The 14,184-nt window shown below is 40.3% G+C and overlaps 1 protein-coding gene across 1 annotated transcript in view; it reads right to left on the reverse strand.

Annotated features, from left to right (window-relative positions):
• Positions 1-3,013: 3,013 nt before the first annotated feature.
• LOC134669430 (AP-3 complex subunit beta-2) overlaps positions 3,014-14,184 on the reverse strand; it is a 54,916-nt gene continuing 43,745 nt past the window's right edge. The window contains exons 21-25 of the mRNA XM_063527007.1: positions 11,170-11,369; positions 9,984-10,122; positions 8,227-8,336; positions 6,877-6,980; positions 3,014-3,890 (exon numbers count right to left, since the gene is read on the reverse strand). Coding sequence (XP_063383077.1) covers positions 3,743-3,890; positions 6,877-6,980; positions 8,227-8,336; positions 9,984-10,122; positions 11,170-11,369 — 701 coding nt within the window. The 3' untranslated portion in view covers positions 3,014-3,742. The remainder of the gene's footprint in view (positions 3,891-6,876; positions 6,981-8,226; positions 8,337-9,983; positions 10,123-11,169; positions 11,370-14,184) is intronic.

Here is a 14,184-nt window from a genome sequence, read left to right on the forward strand (position 1 = left end):
ACTGGCAACACTGTAGTGTCGTCCCGTTTTCTCATACATATTGGTTTGAAAAGGACGACACTACAGTGTTGCCACTTTTTAATTTCTACTCTTTTTTGCCAAGATGTAGTGGTTTACCAACAAAAATTACCTATTTTACTATTTTTCTCGAATACTAACAGTACTTCGGCATTACCTAATGGTATCAGTGGCGGATTTGCCCTAAGGCCCAGTAGGCCCGGGCCTAGGGCGGCAAGATATTTAGGGGCGGCAAATTGCGACAAAAAATTATCTGATGGTAACAAGAAATATGACGGGTGTTGAGAAAGGGGCGGCTACAGGGCCTGGGGCCTAGGGCGGCAAATACTGCAAATTCGCTACTGAATGGTATGTAGGTATACCTTCGAGCAACACCGGCTTCCGACACGTCGGAAGCGATATCTTACCGTACAAATCGTTCTGCCATTATTTGCGGGGGGAAACGTGCCACACAGTCGCACTTCTCACTCACCATCATAGTCTAATAAAACATGGTCTTCTCTTCCCAGAGTGACACAAGCCTACGTCACAATAACATGGCCGCTATATATAAAAGTAAAAAATATTTATTGTACACAAAGGAATTAGGAAGAGACATAAATTAACTGGTCTTAAAACTAAACATAGCGCTATCGCATACTATCATATAGCGCTGTCGCATGATGACGTAGGCTTGTGTCAGTCACGTGACCACGAAAAGACGAAGAGAGTACCAGGCGGAGTATATTATTATACCATGCTCACCATATACAAAATCCAATCTGTAATGACGACACAAATACATAGAAAATGACACACGTCAAAGACCTTGCACACCTCGATCTCTTATGTGTAAGGATGGGTCACAACACGCACCGCGTTAGTTGTGTGCATGCCCAGTTGGGCAATGTGCCTCGGCAGAGGGGAAATAGTGCGAATGCAGACTCCCTTCACGGTGTTGCTCGAAGGTATGCTATGTTTATTTATTTTGTAATTTAATTTACTTAAGTTTCTCGAATGATTTGTACTTTAAGCTAAATTAGTTTTAAAAGGCAGCAGGCAGTTTTGTTAAAACCAAAATATTACTTTGCTAATCCGCGTAAAAGATAACGTGTTAATCTAGTTTGCGTTATACTTGCTTGTTCTTTTACGCGGATTAGCAAAGTAATATTTTGGTTTTAATTAATATGGATTTCCGCAAAGTAACGCCTGATTCTATTCACTATTTAGGCAGTTTTGTGTTTCAGTCGTAGATTCAAAATGCTGTAGGTACCTACAAACAGCAACACGCCTAACTGTGCATCGGTGGACCTTATTACAAAAGGCATAAGTTCCACCGATGCACAGTTAACAGTGTGGGCGATAGTACCCCAATGGACGAATAATCGGTTCATGTTTTTTTGTCATTTTCTTTAATCGTCGAAACTCGATTTTAGTTTCGTTTTATTTAATAATATGGAATGGAAAGTGAATACATTATTCACTTGCTTAACTAGCAGTAAGTATATGCCCAAGGCCAGAAACAAATGTGACGTGCCACGGGAAAAGATACCTCATGGCGGCTGGCGCTTACGCTGTTTTTACGACGCTCCAGTACAAATACGCTGCTACGCGTCGTAAGCGCCATCCGCCATAACATTTACCTGTGGGTTGTCACAAATTCCTTTAAGAAGTGGCAGCTGGCGTTCACGAGTCTTCACTATACCGGGTGTGGCCTGTAACACGAGCAAATAATTAAAACATAAACTGTACTCCTCAAATGGTGACACATTTGTTCAACAACTTTTAAAAGTTATGAAGTATTTAGACTCCCTATTTTTCATACAAAATAAATATTATCTTCAATGCACGCCATCGCCACGCCATGTCATTGTGATTGACGTTGCTTGTCACGCCTTAAACATAACAAAATTCGCAATACATTGCGTTTTAGAATAAACTTTAAAGTGTATTAATAATCAAACCAGAAGTTATTTTTAAAAGTCGCTTAACAAATGTTGGTCAGTATGAGGAGTACAGCCTACAGTTTAATTTTTTGCTCATACTACAGGCCACGCCCGGTATTTAAATATATCCTATAAATTTACGAGTTATCAACGAAGGAGTTGGTTTTGGCCTGCGGTCAAATATTAGAGATCAGGATATTGATCTAATGTCTAACACTGCCTTAGAATTTGATGTTAGCCTCCTACCCAGAGTCATTATTGCAGTTTTGAATTTGGAGCCTTTTATTCCAGTATAGTTCAGAATTCGATATTAAATTGTTCTTTTTAAAGGAACTCAGGACTTAGGAGGTTAGATAAGTACAATGTTACTAATGTATTGAACGTTTACATGTTAAATGGCATTTTTGTACAAAGTTCTTTGGTGATCTGTTGTCTGATATTTTGTACAGCCGCTATCAGATATATCAAATATATAATTCTTGCACGTAAATAATGCTTCATTCAGATATTTGTGAATAGCTTGGCCGCTTCAATATATCTGATAGCGACAGTACATACACACTTAGAGGTCATTTAGACGATGCGAGAACTCGCATACGAGTTTCATTACATTGCGGGTTTTGATTGGTCGGTTGAATTGGGCGTAACCAGCAGTCCGCAATGTAACTAAAATCGCATGCGAGTTCGCGCGCCGTCTAAATCAGCTTGAGCTTTGTTTCCTGGTCTATTATAAGGAACATAGCGTCAATATGTTGGCGTATGTTAGAGAAAAACGTTCTTATACAATATACATAATTAATTAATTGTGACGTCCCACCGGTAAAGGTACCTTATGGCGGTTGGCGCTTACGCTATTATTAACGTCGCTCCAACATTTTTGCGGTGTTATGCGACGTAAGCGCCAGCCGCCATAAGGTACCTTTTGTCGTGGAACGTCACAATTATACTGTGGTACTAAAAAGTCCCACGGTTTATGAAATAATATTAAAACACCGTAAACGATTAATTTAATTAAGAACAAAAGTTAAGCAGACAAAATCGTGTAATTTCTAGGTTAAATAAAAGAAAAATTATGTTATACATAGTGATATATTTCGTTTTATAATATAGATTACATCTTAATCCAAAATGTGTTTTATTCAGATTTGCTATCTATCTCTATGGTTACATTTGCCTTTATAATATTGAAATATTAATTGCAGTACCTAAATAAAATAAAAATAGCATTCAACTGCAGTAAGTGGGGTATATTGAATGTACTACATTGTAGGAGTACCGAAAAAAAAAACGACTTCTTGCTGTTTGCATTTGGGTTTGTTACAACCGTCTCGCTGTATATTAGCACATTCAACACCAAGAACCCGACTGTCGGGTACACTGTTCGTAGCGACTACGCGCTACATACGACGAAACCGTGGCTACGCGCTACGAGCGTAACCCGTAGCACTTAGTGGTATTGAACGTGTTAGACTATTGAAAAAATAATACAGACCACGGTAACAGCTGGCATCAAACGAGTTTGTTTTTTACAAAAAAGACTCAATTACTGACTCATGGATTCATTAAAATTTGATATAGGGTTAACCGGGATATATGCGTCTCTTGGGGTAAATGTGTCTTTTGAAGATATCTTCCAAACGCAACATATTATAAATATTATAGCCGTCTACACTAAAAGTTCAGTGACCACACTTCGAATATAAGGTTGCAATAGTTCTAAAACGTTACATTTAGAAGAAACGTTTAAAGGACGCATTTACCTCAAGTGACGCATTTAGCCCGGTTGACAAGTTATTAATTTACGTATTGAAAGCCTGTGCCACCTGATTGGCTAATAGCGAAGCGATTGCCATGTTGGGACAGTTCGCAGTGACCCTGGTCGAATCCGAGTCGATCCTCACTGAGAGCAACACCAGATCTTGAGATGACATCATACGGCCGGCAAATCTGAGGAAAAAGGTGTAAAATATTAGTTTATCTATCCCCAGAGTTCAAGAAGCAATTATTTTGAATACTTGTCTTCTTCCTCGCGTTATCCCGGCATTTCGCCACGGCTCACGAGAGCCTGGGGTCCGCTTGACAACTAATCCCATGATTTGAAGTAGGCTCTAGTTTTTACGAAAGCGACTGCCATCTGACCTTCCAACCCAGAGGGCCTACCGCGAACCACGTTCGACGTGTTGCCTCCCTGTCACACTTACGTACGAATTTACAAGTGCGACAGAGAGGCAACACGTCGAACGTGGTTCGCGGTAGGCCCTCAGAGGGTAAACTAGGCCGTATTGGGATTAGTCCGGTTTCCTCACGATGTTTTCATTCACCGAAAAGCGACTGGTAAATAGCATCGAGCATCTGCAACATGCGGGTGCTCATCTTCCCAGGATTCTTGCGATGTTCTACACATTTTGTATTCGCCATAACTATTTACCTGAAGACCTCATGAAGACCATTGTGGTCCCCGTTATAAAAAATAAGACTGGTGATGCCTCCGACAAGTCCAACTATAGACCAATCTCGTTGGCAACTATACTGGCGAAGGTATTGGACAGTGTGCTTAACACGTATCTGAATAGACATATCAACCTACATGACGCCCAGTTCGGTTTTCGACCCGGACTTTCAACTGAATCGGCTATACTATGTCTTAAGCATACTGTTCAATATTACACTAAGCGGAACACGCCAGTTTTTGCATGTTTCTTGGACTTGTCGAAGGCATTTGACCTAGTATCTTACAAGTTGTTATGGCACAAGTTACGCAATGGGACTAGTTTACCAGATGAGGTAATAAATATGTTTGAGTTTTGGTATGACCATCAAATAAATATTGTGAGATGGGCGGGGGGATACTCAGACCCTTATAAAATGAAGTGTGGTGTGAGACAGGGAGGGTTAACGTCGCCCACACTTTTTAATCTTTATGTTAATGGGTTGATTGAGGAGCTCAGCAGTGCTGGTGTAGGTTGTTCGGTGGACGGCTGTTTTGTTAATAATATTAGCTATGCCGACGATATGGTGCTGCTGAGCCCCTCAATAAACGCATTAAAAATCTTGTTGGATATATGTGAGAGATATGTTGTGGCCCACGGGCTCAAATATAATGTCAAGAAGAGTGAGATCTTAGTCTTTAAATCTGGTACTAAAACATATTCCATACCACCTATTAGTCTAGACGGTTCTCCTCTTCAGACTGTTACAAAATTTAAATATTTGGGCCATTGGGTCACAGACACTCTCAAAGATGATGAAGACGTTGAAAGGGAACGCAGAGCACTATCGGTTAGGGGTAACATGTTGTCACGCAGGTTTGCACGTTGTTCCCGTGAGGTAAAGATTACACTATTCAAAACATACTGCCAAAACCTGTACACGTGCAACCTGTGGAGCAACTACACCAAAAAAACGTTTAGTGCTCTGCGTGTCCAGTACAACAACGCCTTCAGGGGTTTGTTGGGGCTGCCCTGGCGATGCAGCGCGTCGGGGATGTTCGCCGAGTGGAGCACAGACGGCTTCCACGCAGTGCTGCGCAAAAGGGTGGCGTCCCTGTGGCAACGCGTGCGGGGCAGCACCAACAGACTCCTGAAGGTGATTGCGGAAAGGGTCGATAGCCCTCTTATAACTCACTGGATGACAATGCATGTTCGGTCCAATGAGCATTATATGTTTTACTAACACTAATATTAGAGTTTATCTGTATAGTTTTTATATTTCTTTGTTACCTACTAATACTACTAATACTTAGTTTTGTAGACAAAAATATGGATACTTGGTGTCTGAAATAAATATTTCATTTCATTTCATTTTCATTTCATTTCAAATATCAAATGATACTTCGTACATAAGTTCCGAAAAACTCATTGGTCTCAGCCGGGGTTTGAACCCGCGACCTCCAGATTGCAAGTCGCACGCTCTCACCGCTAGGCCACCAGCGCTTTTTAGAATTGGAATACTTGTATCGAGCGAATATTTACTTGTAGAACAGCAGAAGTTGCTAAGCGAGCGAGGTGTTCAAATGATCTTGGCGCGACTGTTAAAAGCATAAAAACGTGTCAAGGTAATTTTGAACACCTCGTCCGCTTAGCAACTTCTGCTGCTGACTGTATTAACAATATAACGTCGAAGAAGTAGAGTTCTTTAAAGAGGTAATTGTTAGAGATAAGCAATAACTAAAAAGGATAAATAAACGAGACACATCTGTTTCCTAACAAAATCGACGTTACCTCTTAACCGCCAGCAATTTTTGATCGAGCGTGCTCGTGTCGCCACCGACAGTAATTGTACCACGCAGAGTAAGGTTGGCATAGTTACGGGAGTTATAAATGTGCCTTAAAAACCAAATCAGATCTTTGTCTTATTTATCAGACTGTGGCGAAATGAGCTAGATATGTAATGTCTTATATATAAGACTCTGGCGGTTAAAGGGTTAACGCAGTATTAAGACGAAACAGGAGCTGAGTTTAAAATATTTTAGGTAAATATACCCGTCTCGCTAACGGAAGCGGCTCCTAAAACTAGTGCGATAAGGACAAAGCGAAAAATCCCGCGTAAAAATCTCAAAAATCGAGGTTTCGTATTCGACTGTTTCCTCCTCCAAAACTTAACCAATCTTAACCAAACTTGGAAATCTAAATGATTATGAAATTATCTGTGTCGAACCGTTTTGCTTTTTTGACTAATTGATATCAGTTTTGAATATGTACTATACGCCTCTCATTGCGGCATAGTCAATTAGGCCATTTTTGAAGGGCTCTAGCGCCTTAAAAAACAAAAATATCAAAAAAGCAAAACGGTCCGACACAGATATTGACAATATTAATCTGGTTTGAAAAAATCATTGCTCTAGCATCAAAACCCACGGAGGAAACAGTCGAGTACGTTTGTATGGAGAAATGACCACTCCTGTTGGCTCTTAAAACAGCCCATATTCCGTTACCTCAGGAATTCCCCTTCTGCCGTGATGGCCGCCACATTCGCCGTTTCGAAAACGCGTTTGCAGATCGCCGCAGCATCTTCCAGCTTCGCCGCTTTTTTATCGCACTGAAATGGAAAGTAAGGAAACTAAAATAGATGTCCATTATACTATGCGAAAAAGCACAGACAAAACATCCTCCAGACTTAGCATAGTCGCGCTACCCCCTCTGCCACGCATACGGTAATTTTACTCCATGTTCCAGTCGAAAGTGTCTTCGTGTGACGTCCGTGTCTTTGAACGGACCAATCACGGCACGGGACTTCGCTCACCTCGTCCCGCGCACCCCCGCATTTTTGGCATCATTGGTTGCATGAAATAATTGCTCTAAACTCGGTCTAGAGGATTCCTAGTCTACGGCGAAAAAGTGACGACTAGTTTTTAGGGTTCCGTACCCAAAGGGTAAAACGGGACCCTATTACTAAGACTTCGCTGTCCGTCCGTCCGTCCGTCCGTCTGTCACCAGGCTGTATCTCACGAACCGTGATAGCTAGACAGTTGAAATTTTCACAGATGATGTATTTCTGTAGCCGCTATAACAACAAATACTAAAAACAGAATAAAATAAAGATTTAAATGGGGCTCCCATACAACAAACGTGATTTTTGACCAAAGTTAAGCAACGTCGGGCGGGGTCAGTACTTGGATGGGTGACTGTTTTTTTTTGCTTTTTTTTTGTTTTTTTTTTGCATTATGGTACGGAACTTTTCGTGCGCGAGTCCGACTCGCACTTGCCCGGTTTTTATTAATGATATAGGAGGCAAACGAGCAAACGGAATCGCCTGATGGTAAGTGATTATCGACGCCCATGGACACGTGCAGCACTAACTCGTTTAGTAAACCATAGAGTAACTTATACATACTAGGCCTTAAAAAGTTTTTTGACAAGTTTTCACTATGACATTGATGCATCAAGGCGGTTGGTTTACAGGTGGCCAATCGCGAAACGCAAAAATCGAAATGTCTTTATCTGCCTCTCTATCGATCGAATAGGCAAGAGTGATAGAGAGGCAGAAACCGAACTTTCAATTGTCGTGTTTCACGGTAGGCGATGTGATTGGCCTAGTGACGCTCTCTACGTAGTGTTTTGCGTAATATTCCCTATTGAGGATTCTGTAGGGCTACCGCCAATACCGAAAATCGTCAATTGTAGGCATTTTTCTCTGTCACTCTAATTACGCCTTCAATGGCGTAAAAGAGAAAGATCCCCGCAATTTGCGAATTTCGGTTTTCGCGGTAGCCGCCCTGATGGGTCATCATGGGTTGTGCATCTGTGCTGCCATCTAGAGTTCACGTACGTCTAAACTGTCTTACCTCGGTCATGCCGCGAAGTCTTTTCTGTTCAGTGTCCCATCGCGCTTCTGACATGGTGACCGCTCGCATAAGTTCTCCGACAGGTGGCGTTATAGACACTGACACTTCGCCTGCAAACAAAAATACAGTGAAACCTGGTTAATTGGCACCTGGATAAATGGAAAACCTCAATAATTGCAACCAAAAGTCCGGTCCCGGTCCCTTGAGACCAAAAGGCCTCTATAATTGAAATTTTGGAACCTCTATAATTGCAATTTATATTTTAGTGCTTTTCGTAATTTTGCCTCTATAATTGACCACATCGCAACTTAAGACCTCTATAATTGACACTGTGCTAAAAAAATCCGTTATTTATGCTCTTGTTTTTACCTCTATTATTGAAACGAGTCTTACTTATTACCTCTGTAATTGAAATAATGTACTTGTAGACAGCAGAAACAATATTTTAATAGCAATGATCATTTTATTTATATCTCCATCCAGAATTCAATTTATTTATTGGGTATCTATCACAGCCTGTAGTAGGTGAAATAGTTTTGATCAATAAAAAACAAAGTAGGTATGCTTTTTACATTCTAATAAAACTTTAAACTTTCTTTTACAATTCAAGGGAATTTTTTAAACCCAAATGATAAGAAAATAAAGTGGTAATTAATGTAGTATAAAAGTGCAAGTATAGACAGAAGCAATATATAGACCAGAAACCCAGAACGTAAGCATGTAAATCTACTTTAAATGGTTATTTGCGCCTCCATAAAAGAAATTTGTCAGAACGCAACCTCTATAATTGACACAACGATTTTTTGAACCTCGTTAATTGACGCGACCTGCTTAAATGAAAAACCTGGTTAATTGACAAAAAATGGCCGGTCCCTTGAGATTGCAATTATCCAGGTCCACTGTATAATACATATGTTTAGGGTTCCGTAGCCAAATGGCAAAAAACGGAACCCTTATGGATTCGTCATGTCTGTTTATAAGAACTATACTGTTGAAACTTGGTAAGTAGATGTATTCTGTGAACTGCATTAAGATTTTCACACAAAAATAGAAAAAAAAAACAATAAATTTCGAGGGTTCCCCATACTTAGAACTGAAACTCAAAATTTTTTTTTTCATCAAACCCATACGTGTGGGGTATCTACTATCTATGGATAGGTCTTCAAAAATTATATTGAGGTTTCTTTGCCGCTTTTTTCTACTGGTAGAAATGGCTTGACAGACTATTTATAAATGAAAGTGTGCTGTGGTGTGACTTTAATTTAGATATATGATGCCCATTCTTATTGCCCGTAAGGCCAGTCCTTAGATATAATACGTCAATGGGCAAAAGTCAGGTCGTTCAGTTACAGATCCATGTTTACTTTTATATTTGGTCAAACCAAATTGTCAGTAAATAAGAACAAAAAAAACTATACTCATCCTTTTCTTTTGGGTGCTAGTACTAGTGTAAGACATAGATAGTATGATTCTCTCTATGTTTGAAATGAGACAGTCCGTTGACAAACTATATTTAAATACCTAAAGCAGGCGTGGCTCACTCCGCTATTTCGTCGCTTTGCTACAGGTTGCTAAAAGTCCATCCGTTCGACCCCAATTTTGGGGTTTGCCATAAGCCGCGCGTGGCGCTGTCGCCACCTAGCGGCCATATCTGTGCTGATCGTGACAGACGCGTTTTGTTAGAGAGTGAGTCTTCTGTACCTAGTACTATTATTTATTCTGTGCCTAAAGGTACAGAGTATAGGTAAATTACTTACCTAAAGAGGAGATAACAGTGAACTCCACAGGCTGTATGGAATCTTGGAAGTCTACTCCGAGAGTGGTGCTGGCGGACGCGCCGGGCGCGAGGCCTGCTATGCTCGCGAAGTCGTGGATGGAACGGGACCCTGTTAGCGTCTGTGAACAACATGATAGTAGTTTAAACTATGCTGGGGCCCTTGGGCACATAAGAATTTGGGGCTATTTTGGAAACTAAAGAAAGCGAATTAAACTAACATTTTTCTACTATGGTCCTCTATTTATTATGGGTAATCAAAAATACTGTTACTGTCTGTCCTTCGGGGCCCCCTGAGGATGGGGGCACGGGCCCCGTGTGCCCGCATGGTAAAGACGGTACTGTGTATAGGTACTATGCTCTAAACAAGGTTCGGAACAGGTTTCAATTTATCGGTTTATTCACGTTTCACTTCATTTACTTACAAACAATCAAAAAATATTGTTAGCCGAAATGATCATGATAAATTTGGACACGGAAAATTTCTTGTTTCATGCTTTTCGCCAGGGGAAGCGCCGCGGGAGATCACTTCCGTGGTTGTGACGGGGGTAAATTACTAGAGATGCACCGGATATTCGGTTACTATCCGGTATCCGGCCTATCCGACCATGATTTTAATATCCGGCCGGATACCGGATAGTGACCTACTATCCGGCCGGATATCGGATAGTAAAATTGCTTGATTTCGGAGTAAAATAATTGAATTTGAGAAACAGTCTTAATCATAATCGTACTTGTTTATTATTTTAAAACAATTTAAACATTCCACTGACTTGCACGCACTCATTTTGAACCTAGAAATGTGTCCGTGCCAACGTTCACTAGGAAACAGGTCAAACCTGCAGAATGCGCACCTGTAAAACCAAAATGTAGGTATAGTTCCGGTGGCCGAATATTCGGCGGCCGGATACCGGATAACCGGCCGATGGTCAGGCCGAATATCCGGTATCCGGCCAAACAACTATCCGTTGCATCTCTATAAATTACTGGCTTCGTCCGGCCTTTTTCGTATGACGGTCTGGCTTAGTAGCGCGCGCAGTGCGCTCCTTTTGTCAAAATTCGCTCGACTTCTGTATGAGGGCACAGAAGGCGCCCGGCGTTAGGCCCGCACTCAAATATTATGGCGTGTCGTCTGGCTTTATATGAATCACTTACAACACTTAACTGACCTTTTTATTAATCCTGATATTCCCGATATCCTCCTGCGTGCAGTTGGTGAAGGTGATCTCTATAGCGCACATGGCGGCGGAGTAGAGGTGCGGCGCGCGCGGCCAGCGGCGCGCGGCGGCCAGCCCGCGTGACGTCACGCGGGAGATCACCTCCGTGGTCGCGGTGGGGGTGAAGGCGGGTGAGGCGGGGGTTATAGCGTCTATAGAAGAAATTACATTTTATTGTTAGTACTATAGAAAGGAGAGGCAATAGAGAGTACTCTCTCCAGGCGGGTGTTATGCCTGGGGATCGAAGTCCATTGAGAGTTGGTCGGAAGTTATATATGTATATAGAAACTGACATTATAACTCCGTAAGCGCGATGTAGGTCTCTCATACTAATTGCGTTCTATCTTCTTAGTAGTTTGTGCGTTCTAGCTCCCTAACGCCATCTGTTAGATTATTATGGCACGACGATGGCAGTGACAGCTAGAGGAGACGCCACAGTACAGATGTAGTGCATAATTATTTTCCATCGTATTTTAATGGAAACGTACGAACGTATCTTGCTATTCCAGTCAGTCTCGGTACAAAAAGTACTGACACTGATTGAACTAGCATGACAAATACGAACGTTTCCGAGAAAATACTATGGAAAATAATATGCACTACATCTGTACAGTCAGCCGAGAAAGTGGTTTACCACTTTTCGACTCTATTATCTAATTGATAGAGTTGAAAAGTGGTAAACCACTTTCTTGGCTGACTGTAAAAACAGCAACACTCTTAACGGTGAAAATGATAAAAGTTTACTGTATAAAATTAGACATACAGTAAATCACGTCCCTGTGTCCTGATCTAGGAAACCCTGTGTTACAGGACCCAGTTTACTTTACATCGTAAAGTAAACTGTTACTATACATCGGTGGACCTTAAACATCGGATCGAAACTGTGTTTAAAACAATAATTTACTTAGGGTGGTATTTCACTTGTCCAAGATCTTTGACCGATGTGTATTTGCGTCACGAATTTTGCTTACAAAATGTGAGACGCAATGCAGATTGGACAAGTGGAATACAACCCTTAGATAGTTTACCCTTTCACATTCTTTCATGTAATAATACCTACCATATCCTCCTAAGGCCTAGCCATACAAATGAAAAATGCAAAATTTTCCACAGAAATTTGAACCTACAATGCAGGAAATAGAGTTCATTTTGCGTTGTTCAAAAACTGGACGAAACAAAGCAAAAGCAACTCTGTTCCAATCGAATATGATTAAAATTTCATTGAACTGAATAAGTACTATAGGTAGGACCTTGGGCCTTAGGAGGATATTTTAAAGTGAGTAAATAGGTAGAATCGTAGGTATCTAAAACAATTTACGTCATTACAAATACAATTGAGGATATTAATTAATTATTGTAAGATGTTTTAATTTGTATCTATTATATAATATTATGTAAATATGAATGACGATCATAATATAAATCAATGTAGATTAGTCTAATATAATTTATAATGTAATATAATATTATGAAAATAAATATCTAAATATAAATCTATTGAGATCAGATATCTCGCAAATAAAGTGCAATATTATGTAATACTACCCATACAACCATTTCCAGTCGCCGTTACGACGCGGTGTAGACACATCTTGTGTCGACACCGTCTGTTTCGGTCACAATTCCAGTCGCAGAGTCGTCGCCGTGTCGACACAGTTACCAGAAATGGGGAAGGGTCGACACATGACACAAAGTGACATAAAGTGTGGTCGCCGTGTGCACACATTGTTACTAGTTTGCGACTACTTTATGCCAAAATCGTTCGTTCATTCGTTCATTTTGTTCCTGTCAAATGGAAACTGTCAGATGGAAAAATAGTTAAATAAAAATAAGTGACATTAATACGCCATCTCTAAAACGGATTACAAGACGTAATTATATATTGTTTGCATTTATATTACAATAGGACTTAAATTATTATGGGGAATTAAACTGCTCGAGTGATTTGATAAACTAAGTGTAATATAATCAACGCGCCACCAAATTGTTTTAGTTTAGCCGGAAATGAAATTGTTTACTTCTCAGTGCCTGTGTTCATAAATATATTATTTGATGCATTTTTAGTACTTCGATGCGTATACTATACTTAAATAACAGAAATAACGCTTTACATACTACGAAACTTGTTAATTATGATGTATAAATATGGTTTAAGGCTGAGAAATATTGCAGTCACAAAGTAGTCGCAAATGTTTCGACTTTGTGTCGACTCTGTGTAGACACATGACACGCGCTGTCAAAAGTAATAACAAAGTTATTGGATTTGCAAAATGGCTCCTTGTGTTCATTTGTTTTCAGATATTCTCAAAGTGTAAAAATGCCGTGGTCAGAGATGGGACTTAATAGATTAACTGTTTATTCGACTAATTAATGGAATAAAAAAAGTTAATTCTCAAATTTTAATCACGATTAGTTTAGTCGACCTAACATAGATTGAAATTGAATTAATCTGAACATTAATCGAATAAATTATCGATTAAATCTCGGTTGGAAGTTGACAGGGGGCCATTTATGTACGTAAAAATAATAGAAATGTCTTGCATGCAGATGGTAGCCAAACACTTTGTCATAAAAGTCGAGATGGGTGTCGATTTATAGCTTTTAGGGAGTGCCGATTTCGAAAATGATGACCATTATAGAATCCAAAATGGCCGCCATGCACTGTGTCATAAAAGTCGTCATGGATGTTGTTTTAAACGTTTTAGGGGGCCCCAATTTTGAAAATGATGACCATTTTGGAGTCCAAAATGGCGGCCATGCACTATGCCATAAAAGTCGTCATGGGTGTCGTTTTATAGGTTTTAGGAGGCGCAGATTTCAAAAATGATGACCATTTTGGATTCCAAGATGGCGGCCATGCACTATGTCATAAAAGTCGTCATGGATGTCGTTTTATAGGTTTTAGGGGGCCCCGATTTAGAAAATGATGACCATTTTGAAATCCAATATGGCGGCCATGCACTATGT

Source organism: Cydia fagiglandana, chromosome 12 (genome assembly GCF_963556715.1).
Source record: "Cydia fagiglandana chromosome 12, ilCydFagi1.1, whole genome shotgun sequence".
Classification (NCBI taxonomy): Eukaryota; Metazoa; Arthropoda; class Insecta; order Lepidoptera; family Tortricidae; genus Cydia; species Cydia fagiglandana.